The sequence below is a fragment of the Melopsittacus undulatus genome, chromosome Z (assembly GCF_012275295.1).
Source record: "Melopsittacus undulatus isolate bMelUnd1 chromosome Z, bMelUnd1.mat.Z, whole genome shotgun sequence".
Taxonomy (NCBI): Eukaryota; Metazoa; Chordata; class Aves; order Psittaciformes; family Psittaculidae; genus Melopsittacus; species Melopsittacus undulatus.
The window spans coordinates 93,704,986-93,729,393 of NC_047557.1; the positions used below are offsets into that span (position 1 = coordinate 93,704,986).

The following is a 24,408-nucleotide window of genomic DNA, read 5'->3' on the forward strand; positions in this document are numbered from 1 at the left end:
CTCATTTTCCCTTTACCCTTATAGAGCTATTATTTAGTACCAAAATTTGCCAATATTTGTTTGTATTCAGTTCAAGTATGTTAATGAAATTCTTCCTTTTAGGAAAAAGTCCATCTTAGTTCACACACTAAATTTAAGGGAGCAGGAAGCAGATTTTTTTACAGATTTCTTGGGAAAACTTAGGATTTCAAAATTACATGTTGTGCAATTCTAAATGACAATGGAAAAAAACAGGATGTTGCAGTTTGGTCAACTTCCCACTGAGGTTGGCTTTGCTATAGTTGAGGATTATAATCTATGTGCAGAAATAACAATGATATTGTGGGTATCTACAAGGTAATGATTTTTAAATAAACTAGACATTCACAACAAATGATTCTGACAATTTCTAATCTGTGTAGTGTTGTGCAATGCCTGAATAAATGTGCTGCACTCAAAGAATTTGTGCTCACCAGAGCAGCAGTCAAGTCAGCTGTGGCAATTGCCACTGCCAGGTCTGTATTCCATGCTCACAGGATTATTTTTCCATGAGAAAAGGAACTACTTTATAATTTTTTTACCTGCTTTTCCGTATTTCCTGCTTGAAGAAGTAGGAAACTGTAGAATTTCAGCAGCTGAGTTAAGGTTTGAAAAGTTTGAAAGGTTTTAAGTAGATTGTTTTGGGGAAAAAAAAAAAAGAAAAAGGTGTCTTCTTTCTAGTTAGTAAAGACTACTTTGCTTTTTAATGAAGCCTATTTTAGCTTTAACTTAAGAGCATCTTATGTACCTTGCCTTTTAGGAAGAAACTAGTTTATGAAAAGCCAAACTGTAGCTGTTTTGAATGTAAGTAATTTCACAGACTTCAGTGGCATCCTGTTGGTTTATTCTATTAGCTTTTCTTATGCAGTAGTAGTCAGAAGGCTTACTACTGTGACAACCTCTATGTAACTGAACAGAGTATGAACCTTAGGAAGAGTGGAGATGCAAGAGGCATGAGGACGCCAGAAAGACCGTACTGGCTGCAGCTCTAGCTTTAATTTCAGCCTATCTACAAGTAGGTCAGTTATTAAAGAGCCAACTTGGCATTACTGGTGAGGAATCCTTTAACATTATAACTCAAACCTGAAGCAATTACCATAAAAATCCTAGTGATTTTTTTTTTCCTCCAGTAGTGGATGAGAGATAACATCAAAGCTTTCTTTATCTTGAAGACATGTGGTCTTATTGCTTCCTCTCTATACATGTGTATGCAGAAGATAAAATAAATAGCAAACAATTATTGCTTTAAATTCTTATTAGTAAATTAAGCATGGATATGTAATTAATATGTCATTTGCAGCCCTTCACACTAGAACAGCTGATAATAAGTATCATATGTATCAGCCTGGCTCTTCCATTATTGTTAAACATCTTTATAAAATGTTTACTGATTTACATAACAGTATTGAAAAGTTTGGGAATAATGGTCATATTTGTTTACTTATTATAATTATTGATATCCTTATGTGGTATTAATGATGAATAATGATGAATCAGTGAGTTTAATTTTCAAACACTTCCAAAATCTGTTAATCTAAGTACCTTACTTCCCTTTTTTTTTCACAGCAGGTTTGAAAATGCATAGCTGTCTAGGCGTTACCTTTCTATTTCATTGGTGTTTGGAATATGTAGACTCCACAGACCAAGCTCCAAATGCAACACAGGAGTAACATGCTGTAGATCCCTATAGCAGGAATACTTGCTCAGCATAATTAGCTATGCTGGGCATGACATTGAAGACTGTTGAGCTCAAAGGGTACTCCATAGCAAACTACATCTGAAACAGCAGTATCGTGATTAACTGCATGCAATTATGAAGCAGATTGAACTGGCCTTAATATGTGTGTGAATTTCTGTAGACAAAAGTAACCTCAGAGCCTGCTTGTTGTGGAAATAAATCTACACCTGCCACAGGGATATAAATCTGGAGGTGTTTACTAAGCAGGACAGAATAAATCATTTAAATCTGTGGGATGAGTAGAGAATACAATGGCTTGTCTTTAAAAAAGATTTACTATGGTTTAATAAAGTTCAATGATAGAGAATCTTAGTAAGTACTGCATACTATGGCCTTCAATTTTGTTTTTTTCTACGCAAAACTGGGGAGAAAAGAAGTGTCCTTTCCTTTTAGAGTTAACTATTATTTCCTTTTAGAATTAACTATCTTTTTTTGCATACGCCTGGTTGAAACATTGAGGTTTCATTAGTATCTTGCAGAAGGTGAAGTGAATTACACTAAAAGCTGAAACATTGTAGGCACCTTGTAAAAATTGCCTGTTCTTTAAAAGCTGAAGGAGAATATATTGGAAACCCCAGAGATAAATCAAAGTGGCTTTTATGATAGATTGCTAGCTACTGGAAGTATAGAGCTCTGTTCAAATTTCACTGTATTATGCAATTTCTGCTTCAAATATTAATTCTGACCTTTAATAATTATTAGAAAGTAAGAAATCTATATAATTCTGGTAATTAAAATCACAGGAAAAATAACAATAAATACCCAAATAAAATGTTGTATCATCAAAAGTATCTGAATATGCTTTTACTGGTTTGTGACACTTACTGTCCCAGCCCAAAGACAGCAGATTTGGCAATCAATGCTGCTTCTCTGTGTTAATGACTTGAGCATGAGAGGGAGATAGAACAGCTGCTTCAACAGTCTAAATCCAAAACGTAGGTCCTCTGAGTTCTGTCAGCCACTGTTCCTGCCTAGTAAAATACCAGTAGTTATTTTCAGCATGAAAATCTGTTGGTCATAAAAAAACATTTCTTCAGGCATGTGTAGAAGTTTTCCGTTCTTGATAAGCAAATATCTTGCTATCTATCTTATATCTAAACCTATAGCTTAACAGCTTATATCTAAGCCTTGTATCTAAGCTCCAAAGACGGCTTAGATATAAATTAGATATTTCTACACTTACCTTGCATCTTGGGCTAAATCCATTTGGAAGGATCATAGGAGAATATGATTCTCTATCTTTCAAATTCCAAATGAGTCAGGAACAGCAAGCCAGGGGATTTTACAAGGTGGCAGTTACATATAACATGTACATGTAACAAAACTACAAATATGTTCATTATTCAGTATGTCATAATTATTAATATATTTTACTCTTCTTATTATGTCAATATTTCCTAAAGTAGTTCTAGTTTTATTTTGCTTAATGAAAAAATTACTGCACTTCAAAGACATAACTGACAATCTTCTCTATTTTACTTTCTTTCAGGAATTAAGTTGGGAAGCTTCAGAGCATTAAAGTGATGCACTTAATGTGTGGTGGCATCCTATGTGCACAACATTTTATCTGAAACTTTTCAGTAGCCCCAAACTTTTTGACTTCAAAGGTGGAAGGGGTAGATTCTTGGATACTCCTGTGCCTACAAAATAACCAAAAATGAAGGAGGACAATTGTTTACATGCTGCTCTTATCTGCCTGGGCATGTTGTATTACAGCCATGCCATAACTACAGAAAAACTGAACCACACAAGGCCATCACTTCATGGTCACCATGAGAAAGGAAAAGAAGGACAAGTTCTGCATCGGTCAAAAAGAGGATGGGTGTGGAATCAGTTCTTTGTTATAGAAGAGTATACAGGACCAGATCCTGTACTAGTAGGAAGGGTAAGAATGAATTTCTTTTTGCATTCATCAGTTAATTTATATTATTTTGTGAGTTGCTTTTCTTCTTGCTGTTCCTTTCTGTTGTATTAGCTGCTTCTTCAGCAGCTACTTATTCAATGAGATTTCAGATGATAAACAAAACAGTACTGAAGAAAATACACTTTTTTTTTCCATTGACCACACCAGTCTTCAAATAAAGGTGTACAAGCTCTTATCTAAAACAACAGCAAGAGCCAAAGCAACCACTAGAGCAACAATATGTCTCAAGAATGCGTGGTATCACATTTGGTCTTTAAAAATAGTAATGTCTAACCCAGCATCTCAGTGAAAGTGTACTGCTCAATATGTATCTTGTTCTCTTTTCATTTTCAAGTCATCAGTAAAATTAAATATATGAGGAGTAGATATGGAGGGAGATATAGCTGTGTGCACGTGTATGTACACACATCCTCGATTGTTTTTTATTCTCTTCCTATCAAACACTAAAAGAATATAAATACATATATAAAACAGTGTGTTTGCTAGTTTATAAATGGTCAGCATAACTGTGTTAACCTCAGCACTAAAAGAGTGGAGAATAGGATCAGTGACAGCAAATACTGTTCTGGGTATTCTGGTTTAAAAAATTGTGTTGTGCAATTTGTAGATGTCAATATAAAATCAATAACTCTGTAATTTGACTCAATGTTTCCCCAATTCATCAAACTGAATTGTGCATTGGTTGTGAAAGTAAGATTATTTAGTAAGTATTTATTCCTTCTTTTATTATTAAAGAGGTGGTAATTAAAAACTTGTTGCTAATCACTGACTGGATCATTCTTTACATCCCATTTGTCACTTAATACCTTTCACTTGCAACCTAGTAGAATATGACTAGGACAAAGTGTACAAAGTGTAAAAATTGCACAAAGTGTAAAAATTGCTCTTCCTTCCAACACCATTTGAATAAATAACCTTTTATAACTATCTTCTTATGTATTCTCTTCCTGAAGTCTTCAGGCTTGGGTCTCAGTAGCACCCTAAGTGTGGTAGCAGCATGCAGATCTCTGCAGGCAGCTCTCTGAATGCAGGGCAGATGTGTTCACAGCATGTGCCCGAATATGGATTATTGCTTGATGGAAGGCAAGATTTTTGAAAGATGTGAAATGACAGTAATATCATAAACTCTTTTTTTAATGAACAGGTACACAAAATGTATACCATCCTGTTAAGGTATATCTGTTTCTCATTTTGTAGCTGCATTCAGATATTGATTCTGGGGATGGAAATATTAAATACATTCTCTCAGGTGAAGGAGCAGGAATCATTTTCGTTATTGATGACAAATCAGGGAACATCCACGCAACAAAGACACTGGACCGGGAGGAGAGAGCTCAGTACACTCTCACGGCACAGGCTGTAGACAGGAACACTAACAGACCTTTAGAACCACCTTCTGAATTCATTGTTAAAGTTCAAGATATAAATGACAACCCGCCTGAGTTTCTTCATGAAAACTACCATGCAAATGTGCCAGAGAGATCAAATGTAGGTAAGTACTCCTAAATACACTTCAGTTCCTGGCTTTATAGAAGATGTTACATTGTCAGTATGTATTGACTTTAATTCTTATTGTCTAGAATTTGGAGAAGTAAAATTCACTTCACGCTCAGCCAATGACTCAGTCAATTTATCTTATTTGCTGATCAAATCAAGCCCTACACAGCACTTACCTTCATGGCTGAGGTGTCTCAAGGTGGTTCCTAGTATAGGACTTTTTCTTCCTAGGAAGGGCCATTAGGATCCCCTGGAATTTATGGAGTATGAATCCTCTGTGCGCTGAACACCATGATCATTCCTCTGGCAGAGCTGTGTAATAAAAAAAGGTGTTACTGCCACACTGTCTAATGCATCTTCATCTCCTGTTTGAGTTTGAGTCTATAACAGAGATTTCTACAGGGATTGTTTCTCTGAAGTTTAATGAGGAAAATATAAAAAGAAATCTATATTGTTTGGCTGTCTAATGACAAAAGCAGTATAATGCTTAAACTACTGAGGAAGAAACATAATGGTGCAGGGTGACTGCTGACTTTTATATCTACCTCACTGTTTAGAACACTAATCCACATCACAACTAGTGACAAATCTTGTTGGATCATATGTGTTTATTTTGTCATATATAAATTGCGAAGTAGTTTTTCATTTACCAAACCTAGAAATGAAAATGTTACAAAATAGTTATGCTGTATGACTGAAACCTTCTCTGCATGGTTCTTACAGACATGTTTGATTTTGACTGAATTGTTTCTGTGTTTGCTCTCCTTTTTCAGGTACATCAGTTATTCAGGTAACAGCTTCAGATGCTGATGATCCTACCTATGGGAACAGTGCCAAATTGGTTTACAGTATTCTTGAAGGTCAGCCGTACTTCTCGGTGGAAGCTCAAACAGGTATTATTGAGCAGTTTATTTGAGTAGGACCTCATAAATGGAATACATTGAATGTAGAACTAAAGGTATTGATTGAGGCAGTACAGTTGTATACATCTGCTGATGTGTCTGAGCAAAACTTCTTTCATTCTCTTCTGATTCTAGCTAAGCGCTTTCACAGGTCTGTCCCCTGGCATTTGGTAGAGTTTCTGGGTATGTTACCAGTACCCGTGACCTACATCATGGTGTGACCCAAAAGGAGTCGTTTAATATGACCTCCCTCCCCTCCGGACCAGCAACCAAGTTCATGATACTCTTGTACTGAATTAAGGTGAAAAGACACCAACGAACTAGATTTATGATTTATTAATACAAAATATAAGGCATGTGGTTAGATATAATAGCTCAACAATGATTACTTTACCTGAATAAGTAAGTCCCATGCTGTGAATTTTTACTTAGATCTTATCGATAATCAGTGAAAAAGAGAGGAGAAGAGAAAACAGAGAAAAAAAAAAGGAAAGAGACAGAGAAGTATCACTATTCATGGATGCAGTGATGTCTTGTTGGTCCTCTTTGTCCATGGTACCATCGGTGGTGCGAGCTCTCCCTCTGACCTGAGCCTGGCACTTTTGTGCTCATATTCTTTTGGAGTGTTGTCCATAATTTGCATGCAAAGCATAGCAAGGCATTACTATGATAAGGACGGGCACAGTTTAGTGGGCACTTGTGAAGTTCTGAATCTGGGGTTCCCTTAAGAGTTCTCCATGTGGTCCTTATCCCTCATGTCATGGTGTCTGCTTTGCAAATCCATCCTCTGAGTGATCCTTGAGTCATCCTTTCACATTCCTGTGGAGACTTATCAGCCTTGAAGAAAAGGGTCAGAACAATCCTATCTAAGCAGTATTGATGGCCGTTATAAAATCCTCCTTATTTGCTTTGTTTAGGCTCAAAGCTTCCCATAGTCAGATGCAAATGGTGCCTGAGACAAGCTCAATATCCAGGTTCTCACAAGACTGTGGATCAAACACTACTGGGCTCAGTGTCTGGTGTCTTCATTCACAGTGATTATAGACATATAAGATCAGAAGAAAGTATAGAAGTGAAAATACATGTAATCATGTGTTGCACGATAGCTGTGCCAGTCATGAACAATATCTTCATTTAACAATAGCATATCTAAAGGTAACTGTTCCTACAAAACCAAAAAGTGTCCCACTGCAAGTTTGAGAATTATGGCTCTGGGAGATCAGAGGATGGTGATTATTCAAACTGGCAATCACAAGGCAAAAAAACACATATAAAAATCATATTGTTTCCAGTTAGAGCAGTTTGCCACATTTTGGCAAGACCACAATGCTGACTTGTTTGATACTGAAGCAAAAGTGAATCCTGGTTTGAATGGTGTGAAACCCTGAATGTCTAATTCAAATCAGGCACTATTATTATTGGATGGTTATTGCGGGGGGGAGGGCAGGGAGGGTATTACCTTTTCTTGTGGGACAATCTTGTTCTCTGTTCCATTGCATACACCAGATTGTGTTTATTGTGTGTATTTACTGGTTGATTAAACTATAGGATATTGGTTTCCCATCCCCAGTGTTGTAAATATATTTTTCCCCATAAAATCTGATTGCAGACAGAAATTGTGTTTAAGATTTCTTCATAATATGTGCAGGTTGTGCTACTGATGGTGGAAAAATTGAATAGCTGATTAATTTGTACAGAAACTTGCCTTCTATCTGAGGAATAAGAATTGGCTACTTCAAAGATACCTTGGGTATTCCACAGTCATAGCAAACTTCCTGATATGTCTATGGGAAGAATATCCATGGAAAGGGAATCTTCTACAGATTCAGGCAGAGGCAAACAAGCAGTAATACTACATTCATTGAGAGCAGTTACAAACCCTTTTATCAATGTTAGGACTAAGCTGTCCTCCAAACCATGAGTGGTTTGAGTGGATAAAGTATTTTTATGTTGGTTATGTTCCTGATTCTGGCAGTAGATGTGCCATAGCACATATAAATACATTAACCCAAGACATACCTTTCTAACACAGATTAAAAATGCTATTTGACTTAACTTCAAACCAGTTAAGTTGGTGGGGCAATACAACTGCAGTTAGCTTACTTAGAGGATGAGCATAGATGGATCACAATTCTCTGAAGTTTGTCACCCTAGTCATACATCTTGATTCCTGTTGGGTCTGTCACCCAGATATGGTGGGCAAAAGTGCAAAAAATACCCCATAAAATACTTAGAAATTCCCCAAACCATTGGCGGTACCTGGTAGAGAAAAATTAATGGAGATGGACCCAGTAGTGGAACATCAGCAGGTGGACACATGGATCTTCACCTGATTTGATTTTTGGCCAGTCACTCCTGCAAAGGAATTTGTTTGGACTTCATAGTCCAACCACACTTGTACATAACTGATCTAAAAGGAAGGGATGATCCATCTGATATGGATCCGATGATCTTTCCCATGGGCATCAGTACCTACTGATATTATAAAAATCTATACAGATTTTTTTGAGCTTTCAGTACTAGAGATGTTTGTCCCTCAGTGGGTAAGGTCACTAGAACTGGTTGTCCTGGGTAGTACAATGGATTCCTTGAGTTCTTATTCTCTGTGGTTCTGGCTAAGAGAGATTGAGGGTTACTGCAAAAAGCTGTGAGTCTTGGGTTACCATATATTCCCCATCATCCACTGACTTTAGTTACTGCATCAGATATTTGTCCTGCCTATCCAAGGTCATGTGGTCTCAGGTTCATGTTAGGAGTCCATTAGTACATTTTACAATACCATTTGCGTGGGGATAAAATGGAATATGGAAAATCCATTGTATCCCTTCACCTCATGCCTATTTTTGTACCACACCAGCAATAAAGTGGATACCATTATCTGATTAGGTAACTGTGCATTTAGAAAAAAAACTAAACCATGGCTTCAGACTGTCCACTATATATTTCCCTGTTGCTCTCAGGACAGCTTCAACTTGAGTTAGTCCAGAAATTACCTCAACTCCTACCAACCCACACCTTTTTTCTTCTGAGAGACAAAAAGGACTGATGTAATCTATTTGCCAAGTATCTTACAGCCCCTTGTTGTCCCTTAAATGTAGGGTTTGGTCCTTGAGAAGGTTATGTTCCCATAGTCATGTACATCATAGGCCACTTGCTGAGATAACGGTGTTACATCACAGACCATCCCCTACTGATTGCCTCTTTATAAAGGTCTTTCCTTCCAGAATTGCCTCATTTAACATTCTAACAGCTGTCCTCATTTTTCTCCCTCCACTTCCACTGCTAATGTGACTGGATGGGTTAGTGGATCTACTTGATTGTTCAAAAGGTGAGCAGGGTGATCTCCTGTTTGGTGTGCAGCTCTCCATCCTACTAGGAAAGATTTCTGTTTAGCAATGCTGAGGATTTCTTCCCATTTTTCTTGCTGCCACACCAATACTTGATTAATTTCCAGCTGTTTTTTTTTTTTCCCAAAATGGGAGCCATTCAGTGCATCCCTTGAATGCAGCATATGAATCAGTGTAAATTAACACTGGTTCTTTGCTTTCTGCTTCTCGTCCTATCACATTCCAAACTGCTATCCACTCTCCTACCTGAATACATGCACAGTGAAGGAAAAACAGAATCTGCACTATCACTGCAAGTATTGCTGTATTTTCATGCAAGATATAAATGCAGTAACCATATTTTTTATGATGTGAGCTTGTGAAATTTTTTATGCACTGTATTTTCTTTGTATTCATAGGAATTATACGAACCGCCCTTCCGAATATGGACAGAGAAGCTAAGGAAGAGTATCACGTTGTAATACAGGCAAAAGATATGGGAGGACACATGGGAGGCCTCTCAGGGACAACCAAAGTGACAATTACACTTACAGATGTCAATGACAACCCACCAAAGTTCCCACAGAGTAAGTAACAACAAAATCCTTAATCATATTTACTAGTGGTACCTATATATGTATAGTAAAAGACATACTCTAAACTTAAAAAAGCAGTAAGTGATGGATTTTCACAGCACATATGCGAATAAATGAGTATTATTTACACATTTTTGCTTGCAACATATACAGCTTTAATACCTGAATTATTTGCTTTCTGTTGGAAAGTAAGACTTTTTCAAGGTTAAGATTACATTACAAAGATTTCTAAACCTACACTTCATTTTTGAAACTACTGGACCATGTCGTATTAGAAATACACCTATGATATGATCAGGGACACATAGTTTGGTCTTCTCTGTTAGCAGAGAAAGAAGCCACATTTCTTGAGTTTTGTTTTGTGTGTTAAATCAAACCAGTAAAAAATACTGGAAACAGTACCTGCAGCAATGCTGGGATAAACTGGTTTACTTAATTTCCCATTTTCTCAATTATGCTGTGGATGAAAAAAAGACTTTAAAAAAGGAAGCAGTGTTTACTACTCTGCACAGACCACAAGAACTTTAAGAAATCATTGCAGGGAAATTGGGGGAGTTAATCTCCATACATGTATTGTGAAGAAACAGATTCTTCTGTGTTGGGAGAGTTGCAGTGTGCAAACATAGCATTCGTGCATCAGAAAGCTTGCAAGTTAGATTTACAGTGTTTGAAAGAATTTCCCAAGTAGTCTCATCATGTTTTTCAGTACTCCAAGTTCATAGCTATTTGCCAGTATAGTTATGATGGCAGTTTTCAATGAACAAATCCACTTTGTTCTTTGATGAAGATGGACAAAGGAAAGGAGATCTACTTTATATTCTTACAGCTGCGTTTCTCAGGTTTGAAGTCTCTTACGTTTCTTGGCCCTTGATGAAAGTGTTACACAATACATTAACATCTCCCAATTATGTCCTTTCAGGTCTTTGACAGATCTTCAAATGAGTGGGCATCATTTTTTATTTCAGATAGCTTTCCATGTTAAATGTTGATGTTTCTTCATTCACTTCTATAAACATTTCAAGTGAACGATAAATGTCCATAAAAATAAAAGTTAAGACTGGACTCTCAGCATTTGTCATGGCAATGCAAACTAAATTTAGTACAATTGCATTTTTAAACTTAAATTTGATGTATATTGTTGGTGGTTAAATAAAGCTACTTTTTATATCTGTGCTATTTATTTTTTACATATAAAATTAATCAGGGTTGACATTAACAGATTCAGTCTTCACAGTTGGGTGGAAGTACATTAAAAGACCCACACATCTGTTCTGCATCTCATCTCCTCATGGGTACATGGCTGTTTTTTTTTTTTCTTTGGGTGCAGTGTGCGCATCATCCTAGCCCACCATGATTCTCCTCTGAGCAGCCATTATGACATTGATATATTCTGGATGTGACTGTATCTCCTGACAACAGCTCTTCTTCCAGTGTTGCAGGCTTGGGCTCTCATGCAAGTGCTTAAATGACAAAGCCAATACCTACATGTAAAATTCTATGTCAGCATTTTCTACCATTCTAATAAGAAAGTATTAAAATGTCAGGTTTTACATACTTCACAAAATACCTTTTCACTCCAAATCATAGTCTGGGATCCCAGTATATGGTATTTTATTGAGAAACTCCACCAAATTATGGATTTTTCTCTACAAATTCAAGCTACTTTACTGAATGTTTTGGGAGAATATTTAAAATTATCAGAAGTGATCACAGTTACTGTAATCATGCACTTTCAACTTAAAAACTTAATTTGGAATGCTTTGTACCTGAAAACCAGGATTTGACATGTTTACATAAACATCCAGACTGACTTTTTTTTTTTCCTTGTTCATTGCTCAAACTCTTAATGAGTTATGTGCTTGAATTTATAGTTCCTTGTGACTGGAGTTAATGACCTATTTCTGTGACATGTGCCAACTGTTTTTGTGGGTAATGAGCCAAGTTTCTTCCTGTTGTAAGTCTCCTGATATTCCTAGGGTGCTCATGTAGCAACAAAGAGCAATTATGAAGGGGGACATAAATTAGGTTATTTTATTTTCTCATGTTTCTTTTTTTTCAATGTATTAATACTGATGAAGTGACAGAAAATGTTAACATAGATCTCACATTCAGGATCAGATTGTGTTATCTGAACTCTAGAATGAGTTGGGAAGGTTCTAGAATTAATGCTGCCTAAAAGACAACTTTAGGAGAGCAAATTTATCCAGGGTCAGTATTGCTTTCCTCTAGTACGCCCAAATACTCAAGGAGAATCCTGTGTGGCACCACATCTGTGGGATGCTTGGAGATGGTTTTCCTATTAGAGTCTGATGAGGGAAAGTAATTTTTTGTTTGGTATGGAATTCCATAATAATTGGTATATAGTCTCTGTTGTGTTAAATTTTAATAATCATTGTTACTGTATGCTCACACTAAAGCCATAGAAAGCAGCAGATTTATTTTCAGGCTAACACAGCAGCGAGCTCTTATCCAATTAATTGTATATTATTTGTGGCTCCTGAATGAATGAGCAGAAAAGCTCTTGGACTCTACAGAATATAAGGTCATACCATGAGTCATATGAAAGAGAATTTTCCTTCCATTTTTCTAATAACATTTCTGATATAATTGATAACCTTAATGTCACAGCAATTTCTGCATTCTGAATGATTGGTTGTCTTTTTAATTCCACCCTGAACAGAGATACGCAGATATTGTTTAAAACATCAGTGAGAAGGTAATGTATAGATTACTAACGAATTTTAAGATTTCAGAGATTACTTGCTTCTCAGAGCTCTCTATAACATAGTATTTCTTCAGAGGGTGTAAAAACTGCTGTGCTTATTTGGAAGTCACAAGTTAAATGGGTAAATATATACCTGGAGAGCAGACTCAATACTTGAAGTCAAATTACTTTTTTTCTTCCACCAGGTGTGTACCAGATGTCAGTGTCAGAAGCAGCTGTTCCAGGGGAAGAAGTAGGAAAAGTGAAGGCCAAAGATCCAGATATTGGGGAAAATGGCTTAGTAACTTACAGCATTATTGATGGGGATGGCATGGATATGTTTGAAATTACAACAGATTATGAGACTCAGGAAGGTGTTGTAAAGCTTAAGAAGGTGAGCAATGCCTACTAACGTGTGGCATTCTTTGGTGCTGACAGAATATTTGGCAATAATAGATTGCCACCTAAGCTAAAATATCAGTAAATGCAATTTCACTTAATTTGTTTCTAAAGCTGTGATTAACTCTTAATATTCCATTTCCCCATTAGCTGAATTGGAATGGAAGAAAATAACCCAGAAGAGTTACATAAATACTGTACAGTGGATTAATTGCACAAACTAAATGAATTCATAATAAAAAGTCACGGTAAAATACAATGCCATCAGCTTCATTGTTAATGAAGTTTTGCCTAGTGCTGATAAGTAGCAGACATTCACTGTTGCTTTATGTTCAGTCTGAATAGCCTCATGCCCTGTAGTTTGAATTCTTCAGCTGTGCATTGTCCACAATATTGTTCTGAAGGAGTCACAGGCTATGCGAAAAGCAGCAAGAATATTAAGGTGATTTCACATGCAATACAACAGTGTGATCTTTAAAAGTGTTATTAAATGAATTTTCAATTACAAATTATAAATCATAAATCTTATTCATTATTTAAGCATTATTATTTTGCCCTTTGTATCTTTATAGCTGTTAATCTCTCTTGGAGATAATCAAAACTCAAAGAAGAAGGCCTGGACAACTTAACTTCAAAGTTAGCCCTGCCCTGCGCATCGGGGCAGTCTCTCAGGAAGAGACCCAGAGGTCTCCTCTGGTCAAAACTATGCTGTAGTTCAATTACTGTGTCTGTTCTAGAGGTGGGAGTGTATTGTATTTTTTGTGTATTTTAACATGTGAGCAAACTGTCACACCATTCAGTCTATGGATTAGCATACTTTGTGAATTGTGGTTGGTGCCTGCATGACCATTTTGAGGCTACCAATACTGCAACACTGCAGCCATTTCATGTCAATGACAGTGCAGATATGCTGTCACTTTGGTCAGGCTTCCAAAAGGACTTAGATCATGGGGTGCTATTTAGATCCCCTTTGTAAAATTCTATGACATCTATGGATAGATAGAATTACAGAATTGAAAGCACTGTAAACCATCCTGTTTCCTCTACTACTTAAATTTAACTTGTCTGTGTCCTATCTCATGGTGCACCTAGTAGCAATTCAAGACACATCCATATCTCTAAAGAAATGCCTGCCAGTCTGGGATAGACCAAGCATGGCATTTTATAGAAAACACTTTCCTATCCATCACCTTTGTACTACCTGGAAGGTTTCACGTAAAAAAGGTTAATTTTCCTATAAAAGATAATTTCCTGAGTTATACAACAGTCAGAGAGCAAGACAAGGACACTGTCATGATATTTTGAGTGCTGTCCTATGCTGCTCCATACATAGAATGTAGCTCCTTCCATTTGAGTCTTTATGCTTTTAAATACACACATTTCAGTCCAAGCTTGTTGACAGATGCTTACATTTGTTTTATGTCATTGAATACGAGAGGACTGCTTACTACTTTTGCATTCTAGTTTTCCTGACTCTGCAATGCACTATTGTCTTGCTTCTTGCAGATCTTGGATTTTGAAACCAAAAAGTCCTACAGTCTGAAGGTAGAGGCAGCCAATGTACATATTGATCCTAAGTTCATCAGTAATGGACCATTTAAAGACACAGTAACAGTGAAGATATCAGTAGAAGATGCTGATGAACCACCTGTGTTTTTAAAGCCAAGTTATATTTTTGAAGTACAAGAAAATGCAGCATCTGGTACTGTGGTTGGAAAAGTACATGCCAAAGACCCTGATGCTGCAAACAGTGCTATAAGGTATGCTTCCTTAGGGTAGGCTGTTTCTTTCTAAGCGTTAGTTTTTAGAATTGTTACGCAAGTTATTAAGATAGTGTGATAGATCTACCATAGTAATATTCTAAATTCACCGAGAATAATAACTTTAACCATACAGCATTGTTTTTATGTCTTGCTCCCTAAGCTACCAGTTTCTCAAAGCCTGTATCACTAAGAAAGCATACCATAGCTATGTCTAAAATATGTTTGACATCTGTGCTAAACTCTATTCTAAATTATATTTTCCATAAATATCCTGTGCTGTTATCACAGCATGTTTCTTCTCAAAATTTAGGAGTCTACACAGTAGATTTTAGATTATGTTGGCTAATTGCTAAGCATAATGATGAGCACATGAACACTCTCTGCAGTTACATTGGGTAGTCTTCTATTCATTTATTTTTGTTTGTCGTGTTCTCAGTGTAAATTTAAGTATGGAAACTCTTTTGTGGTTATAAGTAACATTTCAAAGAATTGTAACCTAGAGATACGTAAAGCAGAGCTGTGTAAAGCCACACAAATGTGTAGATAATGGATAATATTTAGTAATCTGGTATGATTAATTAACATTCTGAGTAGTCCAGCAACCAGAAAAATTAAAAGATCTTAATGATTAATATGAAACAGAAGAAAACATAAATATTTCAGTAGATATGTTTATCATGTTATAAAAGAAGAAAATACAGACTATTTGGGGGCTAGCTTACACATAAACACTTTAAGAAAACAATCGTTTTCACTCACTACAAACATTCTGATGCATTTTTTTAAAAAAAAATGTAATAACCAACAAGATGAATCTCCCTTTAAAGTGTGCATATCATCCCGTTGACAGTGATATTAAGGGTAACAATAAGTGCACTACTTACAGTTTTAAAAAAATAAAAATTAACCAATTTGGATTCATGAAAATACTATGTCTTTCTTTTATCTAATTACTGGCTTTCAATCTTCTTTAGATATTCAATTGATCGTCACACTGACCTTGAAAGATACTTTATTATTAATGCAGAAGATGGCAATATCAAGACAATAAAAGCTTTGGACAGGGAAGAAATTGCTTGGCATAATATCTCTGTCTTTGCAGTTGAAGTCCGTAAGTATTTTACTGAGGTATTTTATAATCAGTGGTATAAATTCTGTAGACTTCTAGTTGTCTCAGTTTGATAAGCTGAAATAAATCTCAATAGAAATACCTTAGCCTATTCAATTTTTACCTGGATACAGCTGGGGTTTTGTTTGCTTTGAGGGTATTTCTTGCTTCCTTTTCATTTCAGTTTTGCTTGCTCCTGTAGACAAACAGCACCAGGAAGCCAAAGTTCCAGTTGCAATTAAGGTTGTTGATGTCAATGACAATGCTCCAAAATTTGCGGCAGCTTATGAAGCATTTGTCTGTGAGAATGCTCGAAGCAATCAGGTATGCCTGTGCCCACCACCTTCCTTTCTGTAGGGTGTTTACCTAGTTTTGTGTTGGCAGCTCAAATGAGTGCTAATAAACAAATATTTCTTTTGAAATGTTGGCCAAAATGCTTAGGGCATTTTGGAAAGGGCACTTTCTGCACATTTGCAGAAAGGCCCTTTCCTGTGTTTTTAACAGCTATTAACAGTTATAGATCCAATGCTTCATGCATTTAATATCATTGGTGTTGATTGTTAGTATCCACCACCACATGGGCAATGAAGCTGATTGGGAGCAGCTTTTCCACTTGTGAGCCTGTTTTGTATATTACAGAAATACCTTCTTATGGGAAGAATCGTGGTACAGTGTCTGTAGAGTTTGGCCTACAGATTTATCCCTGAACAATTTGTGAGAATGAGGTGTTAGTATCACACAGAAATATGGTTCTACTCATTATCTGCATTTCTGCAGTTAGTGTAGTAGTTTGAAAAGGACATTGTGTTTAACCCCCTCTGAGTTGCTGATTTTTCTGAGAATTTTATTTAGTCTATTATCACTACCATATATTTGTATATAAGAATTCATATATGTATATACTTTTACATCTATAATTCTGTGTTTAAATGCAATAGCAAATAAAAATTGCCTGTTTGTTAGTTTTGAGTCTGATCTGTGTTTATAACTGCATACATTTGTTGAGGTATTTTGGGGGTTTCTGCTATTTCAAAGTTGTTTGTATTCGAGAGATTTCTCAGAATTCTCTCTATATGTGATGTATCCAGAGAAGGAGCTGTTTGTTTACAGAGTACTTTTCTTTTACAGCAATTTATTACAATTAGTGCTGATGACAAGGATGACTCAGCCAATGGACCAAGATTTATCTTCAGTTTACCGCCTGAAATTATTCATAACCCAAATTTTACACTCAGAGACAACAGAGGTTTGTGTGAAGATTCCCTTTATACTAGAATCCAAAGATATTACAAAGTAAAACTAATAGCCAGTATAATGTCATGCAACAGTGTTTTCATTAGCTTTGACAGTGTCTCTTTTCTATAGATTTAGTGGAGGAAGGCAGAAAAAATACAGCTGAAATACAAGGATGTTCTTGAAATAATATAATGCTTGTTAACTCACTCCCATTTTCTTGAAGATATATTTTAAATTACATAATAATACCTTGCATAAAAAATCACTGCCATTTTATATCCCAGGAAGCAGGTTAAAAACATTGACAGAAACGTTCGCTAAATATAATTGGCAGATCCCCTCGATTTAGGGAAAACTAACTTGTTAAGCTAAAATTAGCTGAGGCAGGATAAATTGTTAGGTCACTTGCATTTGTTCATCTTTGTCTGCGTGCTAGTTTTTGTAAATTATGGATCACAAAAGACATGAACTAAGTTCCCAATGGAATATTATCATTGCCACACTAACCTTTTGTAGGACATACAAATGTGGATGTCTGGTCTGAAACCTACCCAGATATGGGTATCATGATCTCTTTGACAGTTTTCTGCTCATGAACTATAATATTTGAGATACTTGAGATAGCCTTGCATTCAGATTGTTGTTAAGATATTAGAACTTTGTAGGCAAAAATGTCCAGGCATGAGCGAGCACCAAAACCATATTATCTAGCATAAGAGCATCAGTGAACCAAGCTTGCTAGAGGTTGAGGAAGGCAGAGAGGGGTAAACAAAAAAACAAACAAACAAACAAAAAAAAAAAAAACCCAACAAACAAACAAAAAAAAGTTCAGCAATTATACATATTTATTATATTCATTTTATGGTAATCGATTGCATAGTCTCATTCAATGTTAACTTCTCATTTTCCTGTACAGGTAAAAATCTGCTTCAGCTTCTAAGAAATTTCTTTGAATTAACAAGTTTTAATGTTTGAAGGAAGTTTTATCTTTTTCTGAAAAGTAAAACTCAGTTAAACTGGTTTAAATAACAAATCCAAACTTTTTTTGTAGATTGCCAGAAGTACAAAAGACAAAATAATCCAGATACATTACTTCAATAAAAACTCATCTCTCTTGAGTGTTATGCTGTCATACTTTATATTTCTGTCAGGCTCTGAAGTGAGGGCAACTGTCATCAGAGTTCCCAAACAAAATTCCTGTTACTCTTGAAGGACCAAAGTAATGCTGTTGCCTGGTACTTGACAATCATACATATGTAGGCAATTCATAATGAATCCTGTGGAGGGGATACATTTATTCTCTTTAAAGTATTAAACCACAATTTTTTAAAAAGTGATTACTGTATTTTTAGAGATAACTAAATTAAAATGCATTCTTTGCTTGAGATCCTGAGGCCAAGTTTCTCTTTAAAAGAAATTTGAGATCACCTTCTCAAACTGAAAATAGATTAGATTTTAGAATCTAACAAAGAAATCATAGGTCAGAATTGAGATACTCTGATGGAGATGCAGACAAATGGTATTATGGTTCCTGGCTCCAGCCAATTCCACTCATCCTTTATTTCCTTATGCAGCAAATTAATTCCTTTTTTAATGATAAAAGAATAAAACATAAAAATATTCAATTATAGAACATAAAAATGTTCTATACAAAACATAAAAATGTTTTGTAATTGAAATTATGATGATAGTTAAGTGTAGTGACTGTACCTGACAATACTGCAAAAGTTTATTTCAACAAGACAGTATTTAAGTGCTGAATATTCCTGTGTAATTTTGTGTTTGGGAAATGACTAGTGTCATGAAATCCATTAATTTTCATCTTGTTTTTTTCTCATTTTTGTACAGTCCTTAGTGCAATTATGTTGTTAGTATAACTATTTCTGAGGGGGGAGTTAGGTAAGTTATGGTAGAGAGCAAATTAAAAATTTAAAATTCTATGTCGTTCCATATAAAAAAAAACAACATTCTCTTAGACTGTGTTACCATTTGCAAGTCAAATAAACTTACATGACCATTTCAACTTTAGAGTTTCCTTTGGTTGTAAATCTGAGTAATCTGTATACACCATGCCATTGCTTTCAGAGGGAATTGCTAGTTTCAAAGAAAAATGGCTTTATTAACTGCGGAGAACAGTTAATGAAAACTCCAATGTTTGGGTCTATTACAGAACTTTAAAATGAATACAGTCCTATAATTATCATTTAATAGAGTTTCTTTCTACCAACTCCTAAAAGTAATCACATATTGCAGTAATCAAAAAAATGTAATCACATTCTACATCCTATTAATAGCCTACTGTGTTACCAAGTTTTTCAGCTGAGGCTATCTTCCATAGAAAACATGAGATAATGGCTTATCACATGCTGTGATAAAACACTGAATTACTTTTGTGCTGTTTACTTACATTGTACCGCATAAATAAACAGCATTGTGTTTGCCTAGGCTCTGTTCAATTTTACTCCCATTGAAGCCAGAGCTTCAAAAGAGTGGTAGAGGCTACTGACACCTCACAGCAGAGAGATGGATTTTTTGCAAATGGATCTGCTGCTTTTAATCTGCTCTGTTCTAAACTGAAATGCCCTTTACTTGGGCTCACTCACCTTGCATGAAGGCCTGGCACATAGCCAGGGTTGCTGAGAGGATTGCAGCCACCTTGCTTTGCCATGCTGCACAAGGACAAATTACATTGCAGTGGCAAAAGCAAGATGTAGTGATGTTCTCAAATACACATGATAGTGCTTTACAAATACTGAAATTGAGTGCACTAAATCAGTGACTAAAATCTGCTTTTTTAACAGAAACGTTGCCTCTCAATTCCAGACCTTTTAATCAAGGCATTTTGAAATATATTAACAATATTATTACAGGAGTTTGCCAAGGATTATTCACAGAAGTTGCTAGTGCCTGATAATGATTTTAGACAGTTGGACCTCTCTAATGGTTTGGGTTTCTTGCTGAATCAGCACTCACGCTCTGATGTAGGTGAATAATGTTCACACTGCAGTCAGCGTCTTTTATCTAGAAGCCTACTTACACAATATGTATTTGTTAACTAAGGTATTGTTAAGAAATGCAGACAGAAAAGCCAAGCTAAATTTGCATGTGTATAGAGGAAAAATTGGGAAACCATCAATAAGATCACCAGAGAAAAATATAAAAATGAAAGGTCAGGAAGATCACTAAAGGTCACCATTAAGTAAAGCAATTTTAACTTCTAATTATGAAGATTTTATGGAGAGCATAGGTAATCTACACTTGCAACACCCCTGGATATTGAATATCCCAGATAACAAAAGCTGGTAAAAACAGAGCATGTATATTTCTCTGGATTGTGTTGAGAAGGCTGTTTTCATCCTTCTGTCTTGTGTTAACCCCCATTGTGTTTGTTAAGACTGTCAGTCAAGTAGCTCCCTTATGTGTTAAGTAATAGTTATAAGCTGGTATTGACATTTAACTTGTTTCTTTGCTTAGAAAATGCCATTATACCTGGATTATAGTTATACTCCTGGGACTTGAAAATAATGAAAAAAGAAGGATGAGAATATTAGCTAGGATTATATGTTATCTTTTATCTATGTAAAAGAGGGTTTTTTTTCTCCTTATGGATATTATGTTTCTTTTGAATATGAGAAGAGAACATAAACAGAAAAAAAGTTTAAAAAATGACCTTTTAGAGTTGATATATTGTAGTAATTTCAAACTTTAGTCAGGCATGTTGATTGGCTTTTCTTTTTTTTTAAAAAAAGAAAATATATTAAACTAGAAATCGTTTAAAGTTAACCAGACAAATCAACCATTGGATCAAATTCAGCCTTAGTGTAATGTAGGTGACTGCAATTGCATTGGCCAGTCTGTATAATTGAATAAATTGACATCCTTTTCTTACTTCTAGTTAGGAATACTATTTAAGCTGCCAACATTTCAGAAAAATAGAATTCATTATAATAAAAAATGCATAGCCAACAGGCTAAGTATACTAATGATATCACCTGTGTTTCCTTCCATATTGCCTTTGCAGACTCTAGGCAGTTGTAGTTTAGCCCACTGTTAATGTTGGGGTTTTTTTGCCACAAGAATAATCTATCCTATTGGGATCTTTCATGTAATAGAGTAGGTTTTTGTTCTTATATTGAGGAAATGAAGTATTAAATACATTTTAGAGAATTCTGTGGAATAGTTTTATTTTATATCAATATATATTAATTGAAGTGCTAGCTGATACTGATATTAGATACTACATTTCTTGTTTATACCAAATTGTTGTGAGCCCCTTAATTTAAAGTCCTAAAATAAAACTCACATCAAACAGATACTGCTATTACCAAGGTCCTTTAAAAAATTGTGTCACAAAGCCTAGCTGGGCAAATGTTGCTTATAAGTATTTAGAAGGTTAGAAAGATTCTGAAAAGAGATGAAGGGCACCTCCAAAACCCAGAAGTAATAAATAATTCTTTATCAGCTTCTCTGTCCTTAGCAAATATGAATATTACATAAAGGAGAAGTTAGCAAGCTGTTTGCTATCCATATGTTATTTCTGTGAGACTTCAGTATCAGAAAGACTGCAGATGTCATGCTGAGGTAATAACCACACTGGGAATCCAGTGTGGTGGTCCTGGCAGGAGAAGTGTAAATATGGGGAGATTAATTTAATTTGGCATATAACAAGCAGATCCTATCTAGGGCAGTCCTAAATGAATTTCATTGTTTCTGGTGTGATCTGCAGAAGTTACTAGTAAAAGTATCAGACAAGCAGGACCCTAGTGCAAACATCCTTCTCATCCCATAAATTGACCTCGGTCCGCCAAAACTGGGAACAGTTTCAGACCTCATCCTACATCAGGATACTGCCTGCAAGGGTAGTTAGTATAAAGACAGAGTACTTCTCTTTTGGTGTAATTTATTCACAAACTTTCATGGAAATAGCAGTGATTAGATCATTAAGAAAGATTTTATGATTTGCATTATTAAATTCTGGAATTTATGCTGACTCTTCAACAGGAAAATGATTAATCTTCTGCAGTACCTCAAGGCTATAGTAAAATTGTACCACAGGAGGTGAACAGCCCTCCCTTAGTAGATAAAAGAATCATTCTTTTTTTTTTTCATTCTATAGTGAAAAATAAAGAACATGACAAAACAGAAAAGGTTGTGTGAAGTAAATCCTCATCCGAAACTAGTTTTTGAAGATCTGAAAGCCACAGATATTATTGTTTTATTTTATTTACTTCAGGATGTTTACAATTGTATAAACTTTGGTTCAGTTTGAGAACTGAGAGAAAAGGAGCACAAAGAAAAGCTGTCCGTGTTTCCTAGTCTTTGTCTGGCATGTCTGGGAGCAGGAAGCACTCCTGGCCATCTCATCCTAGTGTTTCATGTCACATGCTTCCCTTTCAAATACTTTTGCCGCAGGAAATGTGCAGGACCATCCAAAATGACCTGCTGTGCTAAGGCAGCAGCTCAGTTTCTATCCCCTGTGACAGGAGGCCCATGACAGGTCTCTGAGAAAAACTAGAAATAGTGTTATCACAATAATTTATCTCTTTTTATATATATCCACAAGATTTAAAATGTGCCCACATGTACTGTGCGTGTGTGATCAAGCTGTCTGAATTCTGACTTTGTGGGTTAGGGTAAAAACCGGGTTCTGATAAAATACTGTGTGCTTTAGTGTTTCTTACTGAAACAGGCCAATACTGAGGCTTAAATCTGCTAATAGACAGCAAATGTTGGCTTTCATTTTAGTGGGAGTCTCATTAAGACAGGCCATTTTGGTGCAGATTTCTGCCCTCCATTCCTGCAGGTCTGACATTGAGAGCAATAAATCAGGGAGTTTTTTTTTTCTCCCTTAACTGGGGGCTTAATTCTGGAGAGTAAAACCAGCTCAAACAGCAGTACCAAGGCCAAGTAGTTGGTAGTTGATGAGGTATTGTATTTCCCAGAAAGTTAGTGGGGTGCTAAAAGGAGGTACTAACAGATTTTTTATGTTCCTTATGTTACCCTCATCACTTTAAAATAATTAAAATTGAGTGTGTTATGGAATAAATGAAACTCAGTACTGTAATTGTTCTTGGGTTGTTAAGAAGGGGATACTATGTACTGGGTTATTGTACAAATAATACTAAGGCATCTCAAAATTCATAGCTGTTGTAGCAAGGTTTTGTTTTTTTTTTTTGCAATATTACTATGAGAAAGACTGTGGAAAAATTATTACTTTCTTCTTTAAACAGATAACACAGCAAGTGTTCTTGTTAGACGTGAAGGATTTAGTCGCCAAAAGCAAGATTTGTATCTTCTTCCTATTGTAATAAGTGATGGTGGACTCCCCCCTATGAGCAGCACTAATACTCTCACCATTCGTGTCTGCGGTTGTGACAGCAATGGCTCCTTGCTTTCCTGTAACGCTGAAGCCTACATCCTCAATGCTGGATTAAGCACTGGAGCTTTAATTGCCATTCTTGCTTGCATTGTGATTTTGTTAGGTAAAAAATTTTTTTACTTATTACTCTTCTATATTTGTTTGTGTTAAAGAAATTAGCTTTATCTTCACCTTCAAGATGAGTAAATGAATCTTCATTTCTTAGCTTTTATTTTTATAGGAGGTACTAACCTCACTGGCTGAAATACAGTATTTGATAACTGCAATAGCAGACACCAGAGAATTTGTCTAGGTGTGTTCAGATAATGTTCTTTTGTCACCTGATATCATACTGGGGACACTGCTTAAAGGAGGTCATGGCATACAGTTTTAAGTTTTGTGACCTTCCCTGGATGATAAGTTCCTTTTTGAGGTCAGCCAGGATTAATGGCTCCTGACAGCTATTTCCCTCTGACTCCTCTTGTGTTTAAGACAAATGAGAAGACCTGCTTTTAAGAAAGTGCTGTAAAGCATTTCCTGATGATATGAAAATATTTATATAAAATGTTTTAATTTGCCTATAGCAATTTATAGTCTTTCTTTCTTATGTATTTTAAGTTATCTTATAGAAATGTGAAGTGAGAAGGAACATAACAATAGAGACGCGTTTTGAGGTGTTGCTTAAGAAAAATTCTGTTTTCATGGAAATGAAACTTGGAATTAGTTAAGTTTTGTCATACAGGAGTGAGTAAATATTCACCTTTGCTTTGTTGCAGATGTACACCTGTTTGAGCTACTCCAAGGCAGTGTGACTGTTCATGTAACACTGGTAGCCCACT

The 24,408-nt window shown here is 35.7% G+C and overlaps 1 protein-coding gene across 1 annotated transcript in view; it reads left to right on the forward strand.

Annotated features, from left to right (window-relative positions):
* CDH11 (cadherin 11) overlaps positions 1-24,408 on the forward strand; it is an 82,231-nt gene that overhangs the window by 54,660 nt on the left and 3,163 nt on the right. The window contains exons 3-12 of the mRNA XM_005152165.2: positions 3,246-3,641; positions 4,878-5,172; positions 5,951-6,070; positions 9,825-9,992; positions 12,912-13,099; positions 14,611-14,864; positions 15,842-15,978; positions 16,178-16,299; positions 17,104-17,221; positions 23,442-23,693. Coding sequence (XP_005152222.1) covers positions 3,414-3,641; positions 4,878-5,172; positions 5,951-6,070; positions 9,825-9,992; positions 12,912-13,099; positions 14,611-14,864; positions 15,842-15,978; positions 16,178-16,299; positions 17,104-17,221; positions 23,442-23,693 — 1,882 coding nt within the window. The 5' untranslated portion in view covers positions 3,246-3,413. The remainder of the gene's footprint in view (positions 1-3,245; positions 3,642-4,877; positions 5,173-5,950; positions 6,071-9,824; positions 9,993-12,911; positions 13,100-14,610; positions 14,865-15,841; positions 15,979-16,177; positions 16,300-17,103; positions 17,222-23,441; positions 23,694-24,408) is intronic.